The following is a 27,960-nucleotide window of genomic DNA, read 5'->3' on the forward strand; positions in this document are numbered from 1 at the left end:
ACTTGATTTTGATGGAACAACATGTAACACATGTGTATTTATATTTTATATAAAATATTTTAAATATTTCAATTAACATATAAACCCATGGAAATAAGAAAAATAAGTTTCCTATTCAGTCTGATTTGTCTCGCTTCTTCTGTCTCTGATAAATAAGAATAAGTTAGGCTCATTCTCTGATTTAGCCTAGTAATTATGGCTTATCATCCTTAACAAGCATAACCAAATAAAAGGTGTACTTTGCTTAAATACCTTTCACAAATACAAAATGGAACATGTTGTAGGTTGGCTAAGCCTCTTAAATTGTTTGGCATGTTCTAAAAGTTTAGTAACGCTTATATTGAAGTCTTCCTCTAAATTCTTACCTATGTATGTTCTCAAGGATCTGCCCTTCCCAAAGAAGTAAAACACAATGTTAAAAAAAACCCCACAAACAAGTCTCTGTGTCTTTAGTCTACATTCTGTTACATGAGGCAATTAAATCTGTAGGAGCTAATTGGATCATCAGTGGAACTCTTCATTTGCATATGGATGCAAATTTCTAAGATGAGACTGTGATGGTAAACTCCTATAATCCCAGCACTGAGAGATAAGGCGAAATTATGACTTTGAAGCTAGTCTGGGTTTGATTGTGAGATCCTATCTCAAAAATAAAGAAAATTAATTAATTAATGTCTGGGTGCAGATAAAACATGACTTTTGGATAAGAGCAGATTTTCTTGCTTTATTAACAATTTCTTTCTAAAATTTAGGTAGTATTTAGGACCTCCAATACATACTAGGTCTGAATTTCAAAATGCTCTTGGCTCAGATTTTGATTACATCTGCCTATAGATTATTCTCAGAGATTTCATGATTATTTGTTCAAGATAATTACATATTAAATAAAATAATATTATTTTTACTTTTACTATCTTTCTGTGAATCAGTTCTTTCATGGCCTCGTTTACTATAGTACTATTACTAGCAGAAAAGGAAAGTTTGGTACATATGTAAATGGTAGAGTATATGTTTAACCTAGACACAACTGTGGGTTCAATTCCTAATTCTGCTCTCTCTAAAAATGGAAGAGTATTTCTGCAACATGACTGAATATATTTACCTAGACAGTTATGACATACCCCTTCAAATAACATACTTACCTATCCAAAGCACATAAATATAAACATTTAATTCATAAATTGCTCTTGTTAAACAGCAACTCTTTTGTAAAACTAGAAATAATACAAATTTTACATAATGAACATATTTTATGTGAAATGGGCATCTGACTGTAATTGACCTTATTCACTGTAGTCTTAGATCTAGTTAACCATTTAACAACCTACTCGTTGATTGACTAGTCTAATATGAGTGCTAATCAAACACACAGGAAAATTTCTCCTACATTACTGGAGCTTCTTCATTTCCTGTCTCAGATTGAATAGCAAGGCATCAATAAAGACTACTCTATATACATGTCCTAAGTATTGATGATGAAGGTAAATAGTTCATTCAGTAAAACCACAATATCTATGAGCCATTATTGTTTTCTTATTTATTGACATGTTTTGTTTTAATTACAGCACAATGAATTGATGGTAAATACAGAAGATGCAATAGTATAAAAAGCCATTTAACCCTTCCCTAGGTTAAGACACTTACAGCAGACAAAAACTGCCCCACCCCAAATCCCCTCCTTGAATGGAAACAAAATAAATATAAATTAATAAATACAAAACAAATCACTGCACAGCCCTTAACTCTTTGATCGCCATGGCAAGAACCATGCTGATGATTCCAGCTTGTGACATTTGTGTGGTTAAAGGTTGCCGCAGCAGTCAAAGGGTTATAGCATTGTAAACATAAGTACTTTGTGAAAATGTTCGGTTATGTTAATGGTCAATAGAAATGAGATTAATAGCATGACCCCTTGACCTTTAATGACGCGACATTATAAGGAGTTAAAGAGATATAATAGCTTACATAGACTAATCAACCATTTTATTTAACAATGTGCTATGAGGCCTCGATTTACTAATAAAAGACAACTTGTGAATAAACACTGTTCAATGCACTGATCCATAAAACAAATGAAAAATTAATTTAAGCACCACAAAATTTTGCCTGATTATATCTGACAGTCATAATACACTTTAGCACCATTTATTTAGCCTATATTTGCACACAAACAAGCTTTGTGTTTGTCAGTAGAAGTTATCTGGAAAAGAATCTATATATGCAGGATTTAAGATGGTAAAAATGTATAGAATACTATGTGAATAAAAATATAACTTGCAAACCTTAAAATTCATTCAGCAAATAAATGTGTATTGTTTTCATTCCTTGCAAACAGAAAAGTATTCTGAAAAAACATAACAAAATAGTGTGTAGCGTAAAGTGAAACTAGAAACTTAAAGTTAGGTTTTAATTCTTTTCCACAACTAAAATCATCATGGGGAATTAAAATAAAGTATGTTAAGATAATCACATGGTAATAGCCTAAGTTTTTTATTTTTCTGGCATTTTCTCCACTTCACAGTTCAATACTATTTAAATAAAGTCCACATTACTTTTAATTCTTTTAATTTCCCATCTCCACAATAAAAAAACTGAATTTCATAAGAAGATATAATGCTTACAGTTTATCTAGGAGACAGCTTTCCTTTGCAACTGTTTCTCAGTTTGGACTCTGGAAGGTAAGTATCTGTGCAATATTTTTTTAATATATGGTGTATATTTGACAAATTGTCTATGGAGATTTTAACATCCTCAGTCTATCTAGTAAATATATGTATATATAATATATATACTATATATTTCCAAATCTGTATTACCAGATAGCTTTTATGGATTACAGAAGTCTGCATTCATTGTCATGTTGATCCACTAGTGGAATCAAGACAATGTTAATAGAGGTATACAGAATTTCAAAGATCTCAAAGATAAATTACTATATTGAAGCAGGCAAATTTCTTAATGTTAATATTGAATTCTTTTAACAATCATCAATGGAATACGAACTAATTAGATTTTATGTTTTTTGCTAAAAAATTAAGTTTACTAAAAGTTATATTAGTTCAGAATTGAACTAGTAAATTCCATTTATTTTTCTCCTATAATACAAAACAAAATATATTTGTTTAAAATTAGATACCTTAAAAAAATTTCTTGAGACTTTTAAGCTTGAAGCAAAATTGTATGGTCAAGCCTCTAAAACCCCTGAAAATAGAGGTCCACACAGAAATGCTGATACAGTGAAAACTAGTTGCTTTATTATCCTCATTCTTTCATTCTCTCTTCCTAATATATATGTACATATATGTATACATGTATATATACATATATATGTAATTTACACTTGAAGGGAAATAGAGCAAAGAATCAAGACTTTAGAAATTCATGTCTACATGATGTATCTTCAACAGAACACTATATTTACTTCATAATTATTCCTAAGATACATTCTCTAAAAGAACATTTTCCTATTCATCATGTCAATGGACAATAGCCATTATACTCAGCATCTCACTTCTTTCAAGGAAATAGCTGCTCTCAAAGTTGGAAGCCAATAAACGAGATTGGGATATGTGCAAAATCAACAAGGACGACGTCTTTGCGCCTAAAGCAAAATACTGAAGAGCAAAGACATATTTCCTAGGCATCACTTTTGATGTACAATGATGTTCATTCTTGGTTTTCATAAAGAGAAAGGAAAAAATCAATCTAAAAAAAAGAGAGGTGTCAATGTATGGGATTTAATGCACCATCTATCTGGCAAATATCATGTAACCCTTCTATTAATTATAATAAAAATATATGAAAAAAAGAGAGGTGCACAAGTGTAAATGGAAAGAACTGCAAATATAGGCAGAGGCTGTATATAACAGGTCATGAATGATCCCTCCTGACCACCTTATTTTGAAAAGATAAAAAGCAATATTAATAGGAAATTGTTTCTGTTTAAAATAAAAATATTGATAATAATTTTGTATTTATAATTATTGAAAGGAAAACATATAGTCCATATCTGATAAATAAGGTGTAAATAACAAAAGAATTTAAAACCTAAATTTACCCTGATAGTGCTAGAGCTGTGAGAAAATCAGCAATGTGATGTCTGCAAAGGTATATTCAGAAAAAAAAAACTGATTTAAGAATAGCTCTTGCATGACTACCAACATCATTCATTCAAAGTACATTTTATCTTGATGAAATCGTTGGTATATGTATGTATATATGTGTGTGTATATATAGAAAGAGAGAGAGAGAGAGAGAGAGACAGAGACAGAGACAGAGAGAGAGACAGAGAGAGAGACAGAGAGAGAGACAGAGAGAGGTCCAAATTGGCATTCATGAGAGCAAAGAACATGCATCCTAGTGACTTTCAAATACACAGATCACGCCAGGCTTTCTTCATCCATATACAAGATAGTGAAATCAGGCAACACCATAGCCTATCCTACCTAAAAGTATTTTACCATGCAGTCAAATCTCACTAAAGTTTCTTCACAAGTGCACATGTATTCACTGGCCTATGTCGCTTAATATGATGGTAACTGGGATCCAATCTAGAACAGAGCAAGTGCTGAAGAAATAACTGTATGACAAAAGATTTTTTTCATGAATAAAAAACAAATTAAGCAGTCAAGAAACATGTGCAATTAAAAAGCTGAACATTTCACTTTTTCACCATTCTCTCCTCTAGCTCTTCTAGATAATAGTGGACAATATCTGGCTTTGATACTACGTGGCCTGATATATAGAATTATCGTACGTTCACTTTTGTACTTAATTTCTCTCCCTTCATAAGGGCGTATAAATCTAGCTCCATAGTAGAGTGCATGGCAAAGTTATGTGAATTAGCACACTATTCTAGCTTTTGACGTTTTCCTACACTCTTCAATGTATCATTTAATATAAGGACACATTGAATGTGACATAAACTCCAATCCTATGTTAGTGTCCTCTTTCAATTGAAAAGGCATTAAACATTAAAACTTTCAACATATAAATGATTTCCATATATAACATTTTATACTTATCACACCCTCACCATGGTTACTGGTTATGCTCTCATTTTCCTTAAAAAAGGTTTTAGCCATGGATGCCTGTAAAGTCTGTTATAGTACTAATGATCCCATACCGTAAGTATAAAGAATTAGCATGATTCTGAAAACAGATGAATGCCATGTCTTGTTACAAGCCCACAACCGTGTTACAAAATTGAAGACTGTAACTTTTGTTCTCTTATCAGATAACTGACAAGAATTTTACAACATCACATATTCCTCCCCCCTCAATTTCTATAAATATGTCAAATCAGTTTCCATTCTTAGGCTTTCTATACTATTGGTTTAAATGTCAAAGTAGGCATATATTTTTTAAAGAAATGTTTAAGTTGACTGTTGTTAATCTGATGTGAAATGTTTTAGAGTCACTTCAAATTTCTATGAGTAGAAAAAAAAATGAACAATTATTTGAGCAATACATTAAAGACAAATGTAAGGGTTACCCGAAACTAGAGCACTGTGACAGCTGTTTGCTACTATGCTGAGTGTTTTGTGGTATATGATTACTGAGGTAAAATTCTACCCTAGGGAAATGGCTTTTTTTCTAAGCTTTTAACATTATACATCTTTCCAACTGAGGTTACTGAACACCTACTGGTGACATTTTTGGCCTAGAAGGCTCTGTGTGAGTATTAGATGTGGTTTACACAGGTAACACCTAACAACCTTTGGGGAATATGTACATAGGTAAATCGATACTCATCACTAGTGCAAAAGAGTTGCAAGTTGCATTCTTTCCTACTTTTTTATGCTTGCTAAGGTAAAGTTTCTGGTTGTTTTGTTAAGAAGTGCTAGTACATATCTTTATAGTTTACAAAAGACTCATTTTCTCCTCACTGACACAAAATTTGTTAAATGGTTTGGCTGTGCCCCTGGTTGCTACTTTCTTAATTGCATAATTTTCTAAAAAATTTAACTATATCTGCTTAAACTCAGGATGTAGAGTATTATTCCATCCTAGGCAGTGTGGAACCTGGAACTTAGATTCATATGCTCTGGCACTTATTTCCTTTTGGTCGCAACAAATATCATGAATTTTCATGAAAGCCAAAGGAATGCTTAAATTCTGCAGTATGGCTGACTTAATACCTTTTTGTGATATTCTACACTGGCTGAGGTTTTATTTATAGTTATATGTGATATGTCATCTGAATTTTAACTATTCTGGTTTAGGTGATATGTTTGACATCTGTGATACTTTGAAGCATCCAAAACTATATAAATATTTGCTGTGTTTGTGGAAAAAGATTTCTTCACCATCCCCAAGGTTGTTTCAGTATACACTACAATCTCACAGACTCAAAACTATAAGTAAATCACTGTCTTTATTAAAGTTTCTGGAAGTAATAATTCCAAAAACTTAAAAAAACGAGAATCTTTTCATGACTCTTGTTTAACATGTCTATTTGATAATAACATTTATTCCTCTTCAACAGCACATTGGTTTAGTCAATATAGACACACTTGTTATTCTACTATAAGACCACAAAGCATGGGTCTGTATTTGTACCATACTAGAGATATCAACACAATATTGTAGAACTTGCAAGATATTACAGCACTATGCCTAGAATCCAGTATATACACCATCGTCCAGGTATCCAAATTACCACTAAGTCTTGGACAATGTTCTCATCCACCACAATGCATTTTCATCACCCATAGCAAGAAAATGAAAATAAATATAATATATGGAAAGCCAAATTATGTGTTATGACTGAAAAGATTTGTAAGCAACTTGAATAACAAATATAATATTCGCATATTTCAGTAAATCAGTCTGTATCATTTATTACTTAGTAATTATTATTTTTTGATAATTATTACTTAGTAATCTATCACATTTAATTCAGAAAAGCCTGGCTCTCTGATTGATAACAGAAGTTGATTTTGCTAGCAACATATAATGTTTTCTAATGTAGCTCTGTAACCTTTGCAGTTGTAAGCAATGTCTGTATTCACCTGCCTTAACTGCCATTTCTGCAGACACTTAGTTCTCAGATGGATCAAATGTTAAATTCACAACTTTCTCTAGAGATCTGATATAGATTTACTGCTTCACAGGAAATTCAGGTTGATGGATATTTTAGTACTTCATTCAACCAAATTATTACTAATATACAAAATAATATTTGGCTAAAATTATTAACATAGTCATATGTAAAGAACTCTTGATTTTTGTGCATGAACGTATAGTTGGTAAGGTAGAGAAAAATAATTAAACAGAAGTGTTGCTTTCTTGTGAAAGTATTTTCCTTTTGATTTGGAAAGCACTAGGTATGAGCTTTTCATCTTAGTCATGATGAGATAATGAAAAAGAGCTGGTAAGCTTCGTGTCTCTACAGACATTCAGATGACCTATGGAAATTAATTCCTCATTGGATTTGAATTACTATTCTAGTATGCTAGATCAATTAGTCACTCTCCTTTTCACTACTCAGTCAAAACTGACATCTGTGAAAATAAGCAAACAGATTTCAGGTGGAAGGACAGTCAGCAATATTATGCACAAAATGCCTAGTGTACCACACACAGTTGAAATCCCAGTTTGGGTACTTATGTTTTCAAATCTTTTGTAATCTTACAGCCTGATAAATGTGAGAGCAGCACATATACCTTTTCTTATCATATAACCTTCTTTTCATATTTAAGTAAATATCACTCAAACCTAGTCCATGACATTTGCCATAATTCAAGCACAAAAGGCTCCTTCCTTCTTAATGCCATGATTATGTTCTAGCCCTTATATACTTACAGTCTTATGATGAGTCAGGAGATTGTGATGAATGAGGAAAGAGCATTAGAGTGCTTACTCAGTTTCTCATTTTAGAGAAGAAAAAACAAATCAATGCAGTTTGATGGAGTTCTTCAGTGATTTGCACATGTCCCAGAATGACATAGTTCATTTCTATCTTTAGCAAAATATAATCTCCAGTCTTTATTTTTTTTCTTGACTTCAAGGTCTTGAAAGGATTAGCCCTCCCACAAGCAAACACTGTATACATGAACTTCTTTATTAAGTCCTCCATGCTCAGCAGCAGTGACTAGCTCTGTGCTATCAGCCTCATCTACAATGGAAGCACTGATGTGGAGCTACAGGGCTGAGTCTGGACCTCTCCATGCTTTTTTGGCCCTCACATTCATAATTCTTCATGTCTGGTCAGAATATAGTCTAAATATGCATAATGCTTTAATGTATAGCCATTCCTTTTTTTCCCCTATTTTTTTCCCTTAGCCTTATGGTACATACAATCCAATTGTAAGAAATACTCATTTTTACAAGGCTTTTCAACATTCCACCCAGGATTAGAAAATATTTTCCCCAACCAAATCATAAACATGTAGTTTAACCAAAAGACATTCTAATTTTCATGCTATGTTGAGTATAAATATAAATTCAAGGCAGCCAACCTATCCATTTCCAAATAAGAATGTATACCTACACTCATTAAAAATCATCTGGAAAGGCGTATTATTAGCAAATGAGTAAGAAATTTTCACTAGTATAAAATTCCTGCTTTATATAAAAGCCACACTGGCCATTCAAGTATTGAGGTTTTGTTTTTCTTCTATAGTTTTTGTAAGTCATACTAAAATGATGAAATTAGGCTTGAACTTATATTAAAAGGAAATTAAAAAAATCCCTCTACCTACAGGGCATTTTTAGAGCGTGCATGTAAAGAGCAAGTGTCCATCTGCAGATCCACAATCAACATTCTTTCTTTCCCCACGCTAAGGAAACAGCTCATGCTTACTAGGTTTTTAGAGAACAACAATCCAATGGTGAAACAACATCACAATTCCTTCAGTTTGTGCCAGTTTGCAAGTTAAAGGTCAAAGGGCAAAGACATAAAATAGGACTCTTCAAGGAAAAGTTTTCACAGAAGACAATGTTTAAATTGTTGTTAATGACAGTCAACAGATCAATAATCAAGTTCAAGGCAAGCTGTTCATTGTTTCAAAAGCTAATCCCCTCAACAGCTGGCTTTCACTCAAAGCCAAAGTCTGACTCATGGGGTGCAATTCCTTTTGACCATCTCTAATAAGTTCACAGCCCCTATGGCTGTAAAGCCTTTCACTGCAAGAAGCAGCTCCTAAAAATCAATAAAGAGGTCTGTCAGTTGCTGACTTTTCTCTAGGAAAAAAATATTGATACAAACCTGCTCTGCAGGTCACATGAAAACGACAATACTGCTGTTAGGACAAATTACACTCAACAATGAAATGCTTTGGTGGTCTCTTGGCTCTGTCAGTGATCAAATGGATGGCTGAATGCCAGAAGCCACACTAACCCTTTGAGAACTATGGTTGACATGCAGTAGGGTAATGCACTGGAAGATTCTCATGCAACCTCAGAGTCACCTTTTAATTCAGTTTTAAAATGGCAATGGTAACTGCATGAACTAAAGCAAATTGAATTTTCATGCAATAGATTTTAAAACAAAAATTCAATATGTCTAGGAAAAAAGAAAAAAAACAACTTCAGCTGTTATAACCACTTATTCAAATAAAATATCACTCTTTTGAGATACTGTTAGCAAAATATGTTTTATTTGCCAGAAAAGTTTTTGGCAAGTAACATTATTTATCTTTGTTATAAATGCATTTATGTATTATTAAGAATTACATGGGATTGTAGGATATGTTTTAGAAACCAGAGTTCTTCCAGTTGTGACTGCCCACTGCCCGGTTTTACACCTTACCAGACTCTGAAAGTTGGTCTGATAGTTCTCAAAGGGTTACACCAATGTGTTTAATAGAGTCACAAATCCTTGTAAAATAACTGTCACTTAGATCTATTTCAGAGGCATACTGCTTCTTGCTCTGTTTATAATGAATATTCCTGACAGACCCATGGAAGGCCTGGGGCCTAATACAACTGGGGAGATTGTCACAATGATGGAGGGGTCAGGTGGCAAGAAAGGTTCAGAAACACTTCCAAACAACTTAAAGGTCCTGTGTGATATAGCTATGAATATAAATGTGATGAAACGTTGAGAACGTAGCTGAGAACAGCTGTATAAAATGAAAAATGGATGTATTATTAAGGCTGTTACTATATTGCAGATATTTTGGCCCCTTGTTTGTTGGAAAATGGCTGTCCCAACAGTCTAAAAGTCCTGCATGTGTATTCCAGAACTCCCACCTGACACAGGGCTGCTCAGGAGACTATCCATAGCTGTCACAGAGCTATCTTCTTTGGAGACAAAGCTGTTTTGGGTCTTCACACTTTCCTGAAAGTTCAATGGTGGATTTTTGTTGTTGTTGTTGTTGTTGTTGTTTAAACTGTATTTTCCTTTGCTTTAAAGAAAAAAAAATGTAGGTCTTCTGCTTTTCTCTCTTTCTTTTATTTATTTATTTTTAATAATCTCTCTTTCCCAGTCATGGGCTCAGACTTCCGAAGGAAAAAATAACAATATTAAAAACCTTTGTGAAGAATCTTTTCTTCTGTTTTTCCTCTTCTTTAATTAATCCTGAAATTTAACTGGGCATTGAGCGTGCAGAGGAAAGGCCTAGAACTGAATGACAAAGAAAGACAAAGGACTGAAGAACAGCAGATACTGTGCATCATGGAAGCTTCCCCACGAGTGAATTTTCACTCATGTGCAGGACCAGCAACCCTCTGTGTTTGAAGGTCAGCCCTGAATCAGGCTGCCACAGGCCTGCTCCTAGCTAGGAAACAGCATAACAGCTCTTGTCTTGAATCTCAAGTTACCACAAACTCCTGGAAAAGAAAGAAAGAAAGAGAAAACCCTACATCACACCCACTCTTGCATAGAGCGTTTACAGTACAGTATGTGGCGGGGTGTTCCTTTCCTCTTGAACTGGAACACAGTGTAAACCAATACAAGAAGGCATAAGGCCAAGATGCAGGGAATGACAATAGCTATGGCTTTCACAGTGCTGGCTGTGTTGTCCAGTTTGATGACAATGTCTACATCATCTGGTGGGCTATGTCCTTCCTTATCTCGGTCTGTTGGTCCATCACAGCCCATAAAATCCTTGAGGATGGATCTTGGATATCCAGGTTCTACTTTGAGTATCTGGTTGTTGAATTTCCAATACTCCTTTCCTTTGTAGAAATATGTAAAGCCTGATGGGGAAAAACACATGCAAGTATCACTTATTTGTGATATTATATAAGCCTTGAGATACTAATAAAATAGGCTACATTTTTGTTTTCTAATCTCACATCAACAAGCTGTGGGGGGTGTGCACCAGGGACTATGACCTCAAATACCCAATGAGAGAGAGCAAGGGGGAGGGGGTGTGTGTGTGTGTGTGTGTGTGTGTGTGTGTGTGTGTGTGTGAGAGAGAGAGAGAGAGAGAGAGAGAGAGAGAGAGAGAGAGAGAGAGACAGAGACAGAGACAGAGAGACAGAGAGACAGAGCAGGAGGGAGAGAGACAGAGCGGGAGGGAGAGAGACAAAGACAGACAGACAGACAGACAGACAGAGACAGAGACAGAGATTTATTCTGCAATGGAAATAAACTCATCTTTCTCCTGGCTCAAGTGAGTGGTGTCATAGGATTATACATTACAGTGATAATAACAACCTACAATGGAGGATGCTGAGACAGAGTCATAAAGTGAAATATTCTTTACCCTCAGGTTGCTGCTGAGGTGATTGCTCAATATACTGTAAAGAGGTTTCTCACCTATTTACACCTCCAGGGAAATTTCTAATCATCTGAGTATCAGGCATCTTTGTACCCCTCCTAAGCAATAGGCTTCTGTTGTCATTTGGAAGACATCATAATAAATCATCAGACAGGAGATGCTTGGTTCTCTCTACTAGGAATCTTAAAAATAAACTGCCTTTTAGTATCTCACTTCTGGTACTAAGTTGTGCCTATTTTTTCTCTTTTTCTTTCATCTCTTTATTCGACTCATTTGCTTAATGTTAAATTTGTGTTAACTAGCTATATTTAATTTAAATTTCAAAGTTATTACTAAGTCTTTTAGAAATAAAATGAAACATATCATAATTCTCCCTTTACTAGTAGCTTCTATTTAAACACAAGGTGATATAAGAGAGCTCAAATAACTTAGTAGAATATATATCTTTCATCTTCTAAAACACTAAGGTTACAAATAATAGTCTTTGTAACTTTGTAAGCTCCTAAGTATAAATGTGCATTTTCTCTAAAACATTCTTCAATTTTTTCAAGGTTCACATCCAGTCCTATCTTTCTTTCCATATCTGTGACTATGCTAACTGGATTTAATTATTGTTTTGATATAAAACTTACTAAAATGATAGTCAAATAAACAATAAGAATTGTAGTGTAATGTTACATTTAATGTAAATGGGTTCTTTGAGAGTTATCTTTTCTCACAGAATATTTAATTTGGAGTTTATAGTCATTATGGAAGGCTTTCTTTCTCCTTACATTATGGGGGCTTATTACATAAGAGGCACAAGCTAAAAGTTTAGCAATGACATCTTTTTTTTTTATTTTTGCCAGTCCTGGGCTTTGGCCCAGGGCCTGAGCACTGTCCTTGGACTTTCTCAAGGCTAGAGCTCTACCACTTGAGCCTCAGCACCACTTCCGGCTTTTTTCTATGTATGTGGTACCAAGGAATCGAACCCAGGTCTTTGTGCATGCTAGGCAAGCACTTTAACCACTAGGCCAAACTCCCAGCCCAAAGCAATGACATCTTTTAACTTTCATTTCTATTCCATCAAGTAGAATTAGTCACACTCTTTCCAGGAAGGTGTGTGTGTGTGTGTGTGTGTGTGTGTGTGTGTGTGTGTGTGTGTTTCCCTGAGCCCTGGGTGAGAACAGGATTCAAACCTTCATCTTCATATACAGTCAGAACACATAACAGTTTTACCAGTGAAACATCAAAGACGGCATTTAGTATCACTTCTGGAATAAATAATTCCGACATCACACAGAAATTTCACATAAGAGGGATCCTCACTTCAAGTCACTTCGTGTTGAAAATCATTTTGTTCAATGGCATAAGAACTCTGCTGTGGTTTTTATTTTAGAAGGACAGTTTTGTAATCAGAGCAACTTGCCAAGTGAAAACAGGTATATGCAGATTTAAATTTTTCTGCAGGGAGCTAGTATTTGAACATGCTAATAACATCCAATGTAATTATGTAATTAACTTGGATAAAGGAATGTTGAAGTACATTAGATGATCATAACTGAACAATACCATTGATCTATAATTAAAGAGATCTTCAAGGTAAGTTAATATGCTTTTTATGGTTATAACCTGAGAAATTTACAGCAGGAAGTATCTTTCTATTAAATTTTAAGACAAAATGAATTATTACAATGTTACTGTGCATCAACAAACATTAAGATTTTTGGGGGGCTTACATTTATCTGTTCTCCAGGCCAATAACATACTAGTTACATAGACATAGTATGTCATATGTTCATATAGTTTCTGAATGCAATTTTGAGAAATTACCCAAAAGAATTAGGTAATGTAAGTATTAGAAAAGAAGTAGTCCAAAGTCCTGGTAATGGAAATATGCCAACCTTCAAGTCTGGAAAATTTGTAATGCTCGATAATTTAGATGGCTCTGTCACATGTGAAATATCTATTACGTATATCTATTTGTAATGATTTTTAAGTGAAGTTAAACAAGCTGAAGTAAAAAGTTGTCTAACATAATGGTAGATGTAAATGTAGAAAGCGACGGTCATACAAGTATAAGTATATTGTGAATGTTCATAACATGGTCTTTTATTTTATTTCTGGTCATGGGATTTGAACTTGGGCCTGGGCATGGTCCCTGAACTCTTCAGTTCAAGGTGACTGCTCTACCATGATGAGCCACAACACCACTTCTGGTTTTCTGGTGGTCGGAGATAAGAGCCTTGAGGACTTTCGTGTCCGGGCTGGCTTTGAACCATGAATCTCAGATGTCAGCCTCTTGAATAGCTAGGATTACAGGCATGAGCCATCTATGCCCAGCCATTGTATGGTATTTTCTGATGATTTATTTTAGCATAGAGAAAAAGAATAATGAGTTATAAAGACTTGAAAACTTCTGAAATGGACAATGTCCATTGTATACCATTTTCTTTGTGCACAAAGGCTCCCTGAGGAGATTCGGGGATGCCTTTCCAGACTGTGATTGGCTTGGGATAGCCAGGGTCCATGGTTTTCATTTCTTCACTGTATCTCCAATACCTAAAAAGGACAAAACAACAACAATATAGGTATTGGACAAGTACATATGAAAAGAGTTATCGTTAACACTTACTAAATGTTCGACACTATTATCTATGTTCTTGATACTGATTTATAGAGCATCTGATTTAAATCACTAGAAAATTAGTACACATAAAGAATTTGTTCCCTCTTCTGTGTCTTAAAATGCATATTTTGTAATACCCTGCATGTTAAAATAAGTATGTACTTGAACTGCTAAAGTTAATAAATGATGTATATACTATATGTAAGTTGACTTGTAATTTGTAAGAATACATTACATCTATATATTTATATATTCTTGAATATTAAACACTTTTAGCAAAACCTGTATGCACTAGATTTTATTGAACATTTATTTATGTAATATAATATAGAACATAAATCAATTTATCACTAAATATATATATTTTGAGAGAAGATATTAAGAGCAATAAAAATACAAGTCATGTTATTAGGAAAATATGAGTACCATTTTTAAATAGTAGAAAATTCCTCACTGACAAGTTGACATTCTTTTGCCAGTTCTGGGGCTTGAACTCAGGGTCTGAGCACTGTCCTTTGGCTTTCTCAAGGCTAGCACTCTGCCACTTGAGCCTCAGCACCACTTGGGGCCTGTGGTACTGAGTCTGTGGTACTGAGGAATTAAACCCAGGGCTTTGTGCATGCTAGGCAGGCACTCTGCTACTAGGCCACACTCCTTGCCCAACAAGTTGTCACTTTAAGCAGAGAGCAGAGAGAACTGAAGAATGTCACAGGAAATTTTTGGTAGGAGAACACTTCCGGGACAGGAATTGGAAACCCAAAATTCTAATGGTAAGGATACGCTTGAAGAACTTCACGATCGACCAGGAGCCTAGAGTAATCACAATCAACTGAGTATGGGAAAAGAATATAGAGGGAGGACTAAAGACTAAATTCAGCTTTTACGCTCTACTCATCTTTGAAAGAGATAGGAAGTCTGTGCTATAAATTTCTGCATGCATTTATCAAGTACGTTCTGGAATCAAGCAACTTGCGCATCTTCAATGTTTTTAATGAAAAAGGGAAGAAATGTCTTCAACATGTATTCTACTAGGAAGCCACGGGGTATAAAAAGAGAAACTAATTCTAACAGGTGTTTTCCATAGCTTCTCATCACAAGGGCGATGAAAACAGATCTGATAACAGAAGAGAAAAAGTTTCATAGAGAAACAATGAGCTGGAAAAAAATTGTGACTCAGTACTATGTTTTTGCAGAAAACAATGAAGCAATACGATCACTATTTATTGCTAGCAATTCTGAAATATATTGTCTTTCATATGTTGTTCACAGAATCATTTCCTTTTAAATTATTTTTTTTTATTGTCGGGATAATGTAGAAAGGGGTTACAGTTACATTCGCCAGGTAGTAACTGCATTACTTCTTATACATTGAGAAGTAAAGTTTTTGTCCTCTCCCAACTCCTCCCAATCATCTTGTTTCCCCCTTTCTTCCCTATTTCAAATAAACATAAAAACAATATACCAGGTAACAAAGTCATATATAATAACAACATGAAATTAACCATAAGGGCAAAAAAGAAGAGAAATAACATAGTACATTAAGAACAACAATTATTTCTGAGCATCCTTTTTCACAGAACATTCTGTAAGGCCATACAGTGGTTTATGGGGTTGAGATTATGTTTATAATCTAAAGAGCTCTCCTCTTGAGTAAATACTTCAGTAGAGTTTACAACAGTCATACATGTTAATTGTTTTGTTTATTGAGCCAAAGAAAGCCTGAAAATAAATTTGAATACCTTATTTCACAAATATTAAGAGAGCCAATTTTTTTCATATTTTACATCTCTAGCTACCAAACACATCTTATAATCAAGAATATTTATACATTTTTTTACAAAACAGTTACACTTTATGAAGCTGTATATAATTACATTAATTTACAGAATAATCTTTCATATCATGTTCCCTGTGATAATATTCTAGTGTAATTGTAGCATGTAAAATCACTAGGTCATCCAGTTCAATCAATGTCAGAGAATTGGGTATCATTTTATTCAAAGAAAATTGAGTTATTTTAATATGATGCAGGTGAAATTCACATGAATTGTCTGATTCATAATCCAGTCTTATTTGATACCATATTGCTGCTAGTATTTCTCCTAAAACCTTACTCTAGTCTTTAATCTCCATTATCCAAACTGCATGATACTTTCATTCAATATAGGTGTTCATTGTTTGGGTGTAATTGTCCTTTGAATATTTACTCAAAGAGCCATTCACCGATTACTATTAGTATTTAACTGCAAGCCGTGTAAGACTTATACACATTACATTTCAAAGAAAATATTCATGGTACATAAATTTCACTACCCTTTAACATAAATGTGATTGTCATGTGAATTTTTTGTAGTTAAATATTTTTCTCTCTTCTACCAGATAAGGCAAACTGCACTTTGGTATCATTACACAATCTGAAAAAGTCAACCTAATCTTGAGCCTGGAGGTTGTCTGCTGTCTGTTTAGTAACTATTCAGTGGACTTTAATGTGTTTGGAATTATTTAGACATATTCAAGATTATTTTATAAATGTTTAAGATTTATAAATACAGTTTTGTATTTCAATTCTTAACATACTTTATGAATATATTTCACCATGAATAAAATTTCTGTCTCCCTGAAAAATAAGTTATGGTTCAATAAAAGCTAAGGAAAACATTCAGATGTGAATGTTTATTGTGAATGAGCACACTAATGGATTTAAAATTAAGAAACTGTTTTCCCCCTTCCCTATACAATTTCAAATAACCAAATACAAATATATCCAATATATCAGATAACAAAGTGAGATACTGTAACAATATGAGATAACCAAGGGACAGCAAAAGAGATGAGAGATAACATAGTACATTAAGGACAACAATCGCTCATTATATGGCTTTTGTTTCTATATCCTAGAGGTCGAGGAGTGGGAGAGGGGGGGAGGGAAATGGGGACCAAGACATGAGAAAGGGTATCAATGTATGTGAATTAATGCACCTCCTATCTGGCAAATATAATGTAACCCTTCTTTTAATTACAATAAAAATATATGAAAAAATGGACATAGTAAAATCTCATTGGTACTATGTTGATATATAATTACTTATCATTACTGTAATACATCATTAAAAAAGTATTTCCCCCAAAAATAAAATAAAATTTAGAAACTGTAAGAGAAAAACTTTAATTTTATGCAAGTCAGTAAATGAAAGTATTTACTATAGCTTTTTTTCTTCTAATTAATTAGTCTTCTCTCCTAGAGAATTTTGACACTAGATTCTTTGAGCAAAACATTCTTAATCAATAATTCAAAATAATGAGAAGACTCATGAGTTAGACTTTTAGCCATCCATCCATGAGATGAATCATGCAATAATATAGAGAATTAAAAAATTCCTCTAAGCTGAAGGAAAAGAGGACCATAACATTCTTGACTGAAATATTCAATGGAAGGTTGCTAGATACTATACCCCCAAAGAACAATATGGTTATTTCCCATAGCTCAGCCAACTTTCTATCTGACTGGGCTTCACAGAGTCTCTACTCTGGAGTCAAAATTACTTGCTTCCATTACACTGTCACAACATAAGAATGTTTCTTTTCCCATTACTCAATAATCACATAAAAAATCACACTTTTAAGAAACATGCTTAACAATTCAGCAGAATAGAAAACACTAATTCACTATGCTGATGAATGTTTCAAAATTTAAGAAGTAATTAATTGCTTAACAAAATTATAATGAGCTCAAAGTCAAAATATTTTTCCACTTGAATCTCTGTGGTATCTTTTATCTTATAAAGATGGTGAACATTTTGCCTGTTTCTCAATAGTTAATCTGAGTATGAAATATGGCACTAGAAACTTGGATGTATCTTTGAAAAGATACAGGGAGATGATTTAGAAACATAGCATTTTAGAACTAAATGCTATGAAGATCAAAATGTTTCCAAGTAGCAAATTATAGTCTATTATGAAAAGGGCAAGTAGAAGTTTGTGGGAATGAGTTCTATGCTGTATGTGAAACTGTAGATATTTTCGCTATAATATATAGCTCTATTTAAAGAACTATAATTTCCTCTACTTTGGAGTTTTCTCCGCATTTAGAAAATTTCATTCTACTGTCAGTATTTCCTCTGTCTCAATTACCATTAGACATATGTTTTTGATTGACCTATCCTCAGAGACAAATGAATATTAAACTATGCACTTGACTTCTCTCAGCTTGCATGTAATAGGTGCCTCAGCAAATATGAATGATTTAATCTCTGAATTCCTTACTCCTCATCTTTTTTAACATTCTTTATTTAAATACTCAATTATTTAGATACAGAGCTGGAAATTGCCAATAATTTGTTGTTTCTTTCCCCTCCCCTAAAAGTACAAACCATTAAGAAAAAGACATTGTGACTGCATCCAAAATATATTCTGTAACTGCCCACTTTGTTCCATCTCTACTGTCTCTGTGTTGCTCCCATTAACCATTCTCAACTTTTTGTGTGTCAGTCCACACAGTGACTGAGAGCTGTCCCTGAATGTTTTTGCCCAAGGCTAGCATTCTGCCACTTGAAGCACAGTCCCACTTTTGACTTTGGGGTGGACTTTATTAAAGATAAGAGTCTCATGGACTTTCCTGTCCAGACTGGCTTCAAAATATGATTCCCAGACCTCAGTTTCCTGAGTAGCAGGATTATATCCTAGCTATTGTAGGTGTGAGCCACCAGACCCAGCCTTAATTCCATTCTCAGATCCATTCTTCACACAGAAGACAGAACAATGGCAGGATACATTGCTTGGAAGTGTTTTCTTGTTTGAACAATCATCTTTCAGTCCAAAATTATTGCCTTAAGTTATTTTATTTTTTGTTATCTCCTATTTTTATTCATTACAACACACTGGTTTGTCATGAGGCTGAAACAACTGCAGTTCCATGCGCAAGCGAAGCCCTCCTCAGCTTCCACACTGACTTATTACCTTCTTGTACTCAGTAAGATTTCTTAATTTCATTAATTTGTTTACTACTTATTATTTGCCTATTTCAACAGAAAGTAAATGCCAAAGGAATAGGACGCTTATGGCCTTCCTATCACTGGTTCTTTATAGCTTGGCACATGCCATGTAGTATGTGTTTAAAAATAACTTTTGTATGAATTAACAAAAGTATACTGGGGGAAAAATCTTAAGGTTTGGAGACCTCCAAAATGCATTAGTGCTACTGAAAATACAATGGGCAGGTTCACAAGCATATATTTACTTCAGATAGTTAGGTCATTTGCTAAATAACTATATTGACAAATGTTATGACTGTGGAATTATATGGTAATATGAAGTAACCTGCTTACAAAACATAAGATCATACACATGAAGTTTTAGGATTTTATATTTTATAATTCCCATAGTAATTGAAGACAAAGTATTACTATACATTTTACTCTAATTTTACATAACTTCATGTAGGTAGCAAAGAACTAAAACCAGCCAGGTATTGGTGGCTCATGCCTTAAATCCTAGCTAGTAAGGAGGCTCTGAGGATTATTGTTTGAAGCCAGCCTGAACAAGAAGATCTGTTAGACTCTTATTTCCAATAAACTACTTAGAAAAAGTCTGAAAGAGCCACTGTGGTTCAAGTGGTAGAGCACTAGCCTTGAGAAAAAGAAGCTCAGAGATAGTACCTAGGCCCCAAATTCAAGCCCCAGGATTGGCAAAAAAGAAAAACAAAAAACAAAAAAATGCCCCAAACCTAAAACCTTGGTCTTATTTATGAATTGTCTTTATTTTTATTATAAATTTGGTATCGAGTTTCCTAATTTGAAGTAGCATATATTTATCTGTAAACTTAAAATTTGCAATAATTGCTAAATATTTAGAATGAGAAGATTTTAGATAGAAATTCTATATATGGAAAAATGGGTAGTTAATAATAGAATGATAGTTTTATCATCATATATGAAACTTTTCTTCAAACTTTTACATAAATACCTAACTTTCATTTTCTGCTTCTGAGAAGCTAAGGTCTCTAAATCTCAACTTCCTATTATTTTCATTCATTTCATTCCTATCATTTCCTTTCATTTTCCTGAGCATTGTTCAGGGTCAGTGCCCTGGCCTTGAGTTCAAGCCGCAGTACACACACACACACACACACACACACACATACACACACAAACACACGTACTTGCACACTTGTGAAAAGCAGTACAATGTGGTACTTGTATCCATCTATAAACTAGGGAAAGCCATTTGTAAGTTTCATATTGTGACCCACATAGCAATACTAAAATTTGTAAATGAAAGTAGTAACAGAAATTTATGTTTTAACTCTCAATTTTCTTCTTGGCATGAGTTTAAATTTATAAAAATATTGTCTTGGAGAGCTTTGTGTGACTGTTGTTCTTAATGTACTATTTCTCTTCTCTTTTGTGGCCCTTTGGATAAAGTCATATTATTACTGGATCTGACTTTGTTAACTGGTATATTGTATATATGTTTATGTTTATTTGAAATAGGAAAGGGAAGGGGGGAGGGATGGGGGAAGGGAAACTGGGACAAAACATGAGAAGGGGTATCAATGTGTGAGAAACAATGCACCTACTACCTGGCGAATGTAACTCTAACCCCTCTATATATTATCCCAACATAAAAAATAAAAATAATTTAAAAATATATATAGTTTTGGGGTGGGAGTTTGGGCTAGTGGTAAGAGTGCTTTGCCTAATATGCACAAAGACCTGGGTTTGATTCCTTGACACCACATACACAGAAAAAAGGCAGAAGTGGTGCTGTAGCTGAAGAGATAGAGCTCCAGCCTTGAGAAAGCCAAGGACAGTGTTCAGGCCTTGAGTTCAAGTCCTAGGACTGGAAAAAAATGTATGTATGTGTGTGTGTGTGTTTATATAGTTGTTATCTAATATGATTTTATATGAACTTCAAAAATTGGGTATGGTGGAGCTATATGAACTGAGGAGTGGCTGTGAGATTTAAGACTAACATTTTTACTTACATTTTATGGACCCTGTGAGCAATGTCACAAGAGAAAAACACAAAAAGAAAGTAAAATAATTGGGAAAGAATATTACTTTTTACACCAAAAGTATTTATCCTTGTGATAGTTTGCTAATATCTCACACATATGCTTTCTGCTATCCAAATAAAAAAGCTTCTTAAGAAATAGAACCTGTGAGTAAAATGAAATTATTTAAAATAAGTATAGTTAATTGGATTAAAAGTCAAAACACTTAACCACATAGAAAATATATTACAAGAATACATGTCTACAGTCTCTCCATAACTCTATAGGTGTGTTAAAATCACTGGGAAAAAAGGAACAAAAGCTTGGCTTGTACAGATACATTCATATGAACATTACAGTTGAATGTATGACATGATATTTTGTCTTAAATATTAGTTTATATCTATTTTAGAAGTATTTCCATTGCATCAATTCTTGTGTTTGTACCAAAAACTCATGTCTATAATAAACTAGGAATGTTGAATTCATCCTGGTTTTCTCATGTGATATGTGTACTGACCTGTCCCCTTTGAAGAAATAGGTTTTCCCAACATCCTCCCACCAAATGGCTGAATCGATGCCATGAGGAGGAATTCCATTTCCAAGAGTAATCAAATCATGAGGGTACCCAGGTTGAAGAGTTGTATCCTTGAACACCCAATATTTGTTACCTGCATAGGAGAAAAGCAAATGTATTAGTTTATTGTCAGATTAGAAAAATAACTGACAACTCCTGTTATATAAATTACTCTGTAAGAAATATTCTTGAAATAACTTAGTATCTGTCACTTATAAAGCCTTGACATTATTTTACCGATGAATGTTTTATTTCAAAAGTAGAAATAATTTCCACTATCAGAATTCCTGAGTTATATTTTAAGAGAATAACTAATACTATAGTAAAACAGTGTTCTAATTTAAGAATAAACTACATATAACATAGCCATACAGAAGTGGCTCTAAAGTGAATTTTTCAGTATGAAACCCCACATTTTTCAAACCTACATCATTTCTGTGTTTTTCACATTCTGTTTGTCTTCGAATTGCTATAATGTTTATAATCCCTACTCTAAACACTTTCTGAGTGGATATTTTCCTTTTGTTATGTAAATATCCAAGAGTCTTTCCGGTTTTATAAAGCCATTGTCCTTTGATCCCATGCCTTCTCCTGACCGAAAGAAACTATCATTCAGTGATACCAAATGGAAGGAAAATTCCAATGCCACCTGTGTTCAATCATTATGATTGTATTATACAATTGTATTGTGTTATGATTGTATTACAGTCCAGTCAGAGTTGCATGGCTCTTTTGAATTTTTTCTCCAGAAAACGCACTTCCTTGTGTACTACATTCTAGCACACTGAGGCTAGAACCTTCCAATCGTCAACATTCCTTTCCAATAGTTTACATTCCTTTTTTACTCACTGAAAGATGATTTCATAAAAGTTCACTGAAATTTCTGTCCTCGAGTCAATAATGCCCTAAACTAAAAACATTTTCCACCTTTATTTATTTCTTCTTCATGTTTAATCATTTTGGTTTGTTTCTCTGTTCTCTGAATGTTTCTTTCTGAGCTCCATTTATTTTACTTAGTCTTAGATTGTTGATATTTCTGGGCACAAAATCCTAGAAACCAGCAATTTACCAGTAAACTGTTTCCTGCATTCTCTTCTTTTAAAAGAGTATAAGATCACAATCTAAAATACTCAAGTCTCAAATACATCCTTTCTTCTTTTTTTTTCCTGTTTGGTTAGAGGGTACAACCCGAATTCAGTGCTTGCATCATACATTTCTTTGTTCATTACTTTTCATGTTCATTGAATCATTACATTCAAATGATATGGAAGTAGGGTTTATCAGCTGATCAGAGATTGAGGTAGGGATATTGAATCTAACTGCTGCCATCTTAGGCACTTGTGGATCGGGAATTGGTTTAATTGTCACCATTTCGTCTTCATGTGAAGGAAGAAGTCCAACATCCCCGATGATGAGTATGCCTGAATTCCTTGAAGCAGGAGTGGATATTTGGCCTATCAGTTATTGCATGCATCAGTCCTGTGCTTTGAATTCAGGAGACACATAAGTACCCTGTGAGCCTGCCTCCTGATCCTGACTCTATTTTGGCCCAGACCAGCTCAGTTCAGGAGGATGCTATGCCACTTGTCTCTTGTCTATTCCTGTGCTGTTTCCTGGCTGTCTCCCAGTTAACATAGCATCCTACTTCAGCTCTCCATTGGAGCAGATTTGGTTTGGATTGAAAGAGAAAAGGGGGTAGAGAGGATGCAAGGAGCAATGCTACGAATGGGGCAGAGACCAGAGCCCAGAAGGTAAGACAGATGGCAAGTGTGTGTGGTTCCTGAGCTGTGAGTTCTTGTTACATACCACAATCTGCCTTAGATCAATAATCCATTTGGTTTATTTTTCTTCTAAGCAAAAAAGTCTGCTCTGTACAAATTTGTACCTAAAATATTATATAAGACATTAGGTATATTTTAGCCCCCATATTTGTAGAAAGGATTTCTGGCTTTAACACAATTATGTTGAGTTGTCTTCGGGCCAGTGCCTTAAGAATTTTTTTTTTTTTTTGCCAGTCCTGGGCTTGAGCTTAGGGTGTGAGCACTGTCCTTGGACTTTCTCAAGGCTAAAGCTCTACCCACTTGAGCCTCAGTACTACTTCAGGCTTTTTTTTCCCCCTATATATGTGGTACTGAGGAATGGAACCCGGGTCTTCATACATGCTAGGCAAGCACTCTACCACTAGGCCAAACTCCCAGTCCCTTAAGAAAATTTTTTAGCATTCATTATCCCCAAAGTCTCCTTTCTTATCAACCTGTGCCCAGTATGTATCCCTTTTATTTGCCTTCTGTAGGTCTTTAAATGAATTTCCCTTTGATGCACAACTGATTTTTATCTCTAAACTTTCACTTGTTTTTATTGCATTTATTCAAAGTCCTCTGTGTCATTTCTAAGTTCCTTTTAGTTAGCTTATCTCATTCTCATTTGCTTTGCCCCCATCTTGAAGGAATCTGGTGATTCTTTCATAATTTCCCCTAGGATTGTTTCTCTGGGAAGATGGAATGTAAGTCAGGCATGCCCGTGGCTCAGGTTTCCCTGATAGGATGAATGGCCTACAAATGGAGAAGAAAGGACTCTGACTAGTCAAGATGGAAGATGGAGGAAAGACTGATAAAATCCATTATGCCCAAAGGCTCCAGGTCCCAAACATATGTGCCCTGGGTGGCTAGCCATGGCCAAGTATGGGTTCTCCAGCTTCCATTTAATCCATATCTTCTATACTCCTGCATGATGATAAGGGGGTCCAATCATAGGGAAGTTTCCATATACTCTAGACAGGGGACCCAATCATAAACCTCTTTTTAACACATGTCTAGTTCTTGACCAATCAGGAGCACACCTTTTGGGGGAGGAGTTAAGGGTTCTGTATAGGGACACGAAAGACATTTGATTGTAGAAACCTCTCCTTGCACAAATAGTACTTTTCACTGTTCCTTTCACTGTAGCTTTTGCTGTTTCTCTTACTTTCAAATAAACTGCTCTGTTTGGTTCAGACCATTTCCTGTCCTTTGATTATTTAATTCACAGAGGAAATGTACCTGAATTCTAGATGATATCAAAACTTTTGGCCTGGCTGGAACTATACCATGATACTTTTGAAATAGCGCTCCTTAGTAACTAGGATTATTGGTACTATAAGCTCATCTGAGAAATTTTTTATTTATCGTCGTTTTTTAGGAATAAATATGAAGGGACTTTTAAAAAGTGTATTTATATGTACTTTAATAAACAAAACTGGGCAGAAAAATTATCAGTCAATATTTCTGTAGGTTTACATGATAGGACTGCAACAGTTAAATACAAAGACAGGAAAAAATAGAGAAATAACCACCTTGCCTGCTTTGTAGTAAAGAATTCTGGGATATACTGAATGTTAACATTTAATTTTCCAACTTTCAAATCCTAATGAGTCAAGATTTTTCACATGACAAAACTGAAGTTATCCGGTTCTTTAATTTGTAAGTTTGTGAGACTTTTGCCCAATTAATTTCCTTTTGCATACATGAGCTAGATTTTAATTACTTAACTTCATATTATCTGATTTTTCAAGGAAAATGCTTCTTCTGGGTGGCAGAATGAAATGATCTACTGAGTGTCTTGTGAGGTAGACATATTCTTCAGTAAGTAGAAAAGCACTGATCTTTACTAACATTTTACTTGGCAGAATGCACAGAAAAATATCACTATTAGAGAAAGAAGTTTGATAAATAATCAAATAACCCCCAAATCATTATCAGTAGAGGGGACTTTGTGGATCATCTATGACAGTAATTTTATTTTATTTTTTTTAGTGAGAATCATAGGTCCATCTATTCTGTACCTTCTTATTGAAATCCAATGGTAGTGTCTGAATAAGGAGCTACAGGAAAAAGAAGGCAGTAGGCAAGTTCCGGCTCTGGTGGAGCTACCAGACTAACAAAAGATGGAGGCACAAATAAGGTCATCATATGAAGGCTGAAATGAAATGAACTATTATTCCTATTGGGAAAAGCTTAGTGTCACATGATAATTGACTTTGTAGTTGAATCAATAGGTGAATGCCTACAACTCTGGGGGGATGATTCATGCGTGTATGTAATCCTAACACCCCATGACCAAGTCAGTGTTACTGACATGAGTGCAATCCCTTCTTCAGATGTACGAAATCTAAAAACGTACTGGAGAACCAATATAACTTTGTTTACAGGTCAAGGAAGTGATGGACCAAAAAATCATATGATCCAATCAGTAATAGGGCTGTATTATGCCTCAGTTTTCTCATTTTAACTCTAATTTTGCTATCCCAAATTGACTTTGAACAGGAGTTTACATTCTGGTATTAGATATGCTTATGTTTTCCTACTTTCAATACTAATTAATGTCTACATTTATTAATAAAATAATTTGGTAAAGCACCATTTTCTATACAAGCTTGTTTCTATTCTCAGTAATCAGGTCCTTTTTTGGGCTTATTAAACATTTTTTTTAAAAATAAGTCAACTATTTTCTTTCTTCAGTGTCCATATGACTCTCTTTTTATGTATCGCATCTTGTACAATTAAAATGGATCAGTAGAGCAGTGACACTCACTGCTTGTTTGCTTTTGTAAAGAACAGGCCAATAACTGTTTACATATTATCTTCTTTGACCTTCCCTTGCAAAAGTCAATAACTAAGTCACAGGATTCACCAAGAAGAAAGCAGTGACTGTGAAATGTTTTATAGAAAGAAAGAAACAAAAATTATTTTATGTCTGTGTTTTCTTCGTACCATAAAGCTTCCATACAGATTGCCCAGGAAGTATTATCCAGAGCGATGATTATTTTTCAAAATTATATATATGTATATATACATACATGTATATATTTGAAAATATTTTAAGTATTGGAAAAGAATTGTCATAAACCATAAACATTCTCTTTGTTAGATTCTTGGATTAAGGGGTCCTTTAAGAAATTGGGCTGGGAGTTTGGCCTAGTGGTAGAGTGCTTGCCTAGCATGCACGAAGACCCGGGTTTGATTCTTCGGTACCACATACATAGCAAAAAACCAGAAGTGGCGCTGAGGCTCAAGTGGTAGAGCTCTAGCCTTGAGAAAGTCCAAGGACAGTGCTCAGGCCCTGAGCTCAAGCCCAGGACTGGCAAAAAAAAAAAAAAGTTTTAAGTAAGAAGTAAAAGATAACAGCTCTCCCACTTACAGCTTATAACCTCTTGGGCAAGTCATTATATCTGAACCTTCCTTTCCTGATTTCCAAATAAGATATTAACATTTTAAATTCAGAGTCCTATAAATATTTTAAAATATACTCCCAGTATGACTGAATAGAGAGTATATATTGTTATTATTATATAACAGTATTGCACTGATCAAATTTGCTTATCACTTTCTGAAATAAATAATGCCAAAATAAATAATTATACTTTTCTGTGTTAGTGCTGTTACTTGGATTATGTTTGAATTTCTATCTTGTATATGTATCATTAACTCAAGAAATTTGGATAAATGTCCATGTCTAAAGGATATAAAACATTATTAAGAGTCTTCAAATATATCCCTAGATTCCATGGCACCAGTTAGTAAGCTTGTATTAGTAATGCCTTTGTGGAAATGGGTCAGATCTTGAGGTGTGCAGGTTTGATTTTCTTTCAAAAAAGAACTTACTGTCTGCTAAGTGCCTGTGCATGGTGTGCATTATTTGGTCATTATACTTTTGTCCCCAGAAACCTATCACCAAACATTGAATACAGCATGATAATGGAGTCTGGCCAATCTGCCTTGTGTTAATCTTCTATTACAGACAATGTCTACTCCAGAGTTCAACACTCCATTTGTCAACACTTTTAACAGCTGCAGCATACATTTAAGCTCTCTGGTTTTCTTGCCTGCTCCTCCCTTATCTTTCACTGACTATGGCTCTCTTTAGCATACCTCTTGACCTTCAAACAGTGTCTGCTTCCTGGGGAACTAAAACTGGGCACAGTGAATACAAGAACATGCTAAAACTTTTTGGGAGACTAGGGGAATTTTTGAAGTTAAAAGTAATCATGAGAGGAAATTACTGCAGTTTGAATGATTAAAAAGAAAGATCCATAATAGAAATATATCATAGACATTTTGAATTCTTAAAATCAGCT

General features: G+C 34.3%; 1 protein-coding gene across 1 annotated transcript in view; it reads right to left on the bottom strand.

Moving 5' to 3' along the window:
* Positions 1 to 4,270: 4,270 nt before the first annotated feature.
* Mmp16 (matrix metallopeptidase 16) overlaps positions 4,271 to 27,960 on the bottom strand; it is a 242,811-nt gene continuing 219,121 nt past the window's right edge. Inside the window, exons 8-10 of the mRNA XM_090339029.1 lie at positions 21,792 to 21,942; positions 14,098 to 14,213; positions 4,271 to 11,145 (exon numbers count right to left, since the gene is read on the bottom strand). Coding sequence (XP_090195155.1) covers positions 10,811 to 11,145; positions 14,098 to 14,213; positions 21,792 to 21,942 — 602 coding nt within the window. The 3' untranslated portion in view covers positions 4,271 to 10,810. The remainder of the gene's footprint in view (positions 11,146 to 14,097; positions 14,214 to 21,791; positions 21,943 to 27,960) is intronic.

The sequence above is a fragment of the Megascapheus bottae genome, chromosome 9, assembly GCF_031878675.1.
Source record: "Megascapheus bottae isolate mThoBot1 chromosome 9, mThoBot2.hap1, whole genome shotgun sequence".
Taxonomy (NCBI): Eukaryota; Metazoa; Chordata; class Mammalia; order Rodentia; family Geomyidae; genus Megascapheus; species Megascapheus bottae.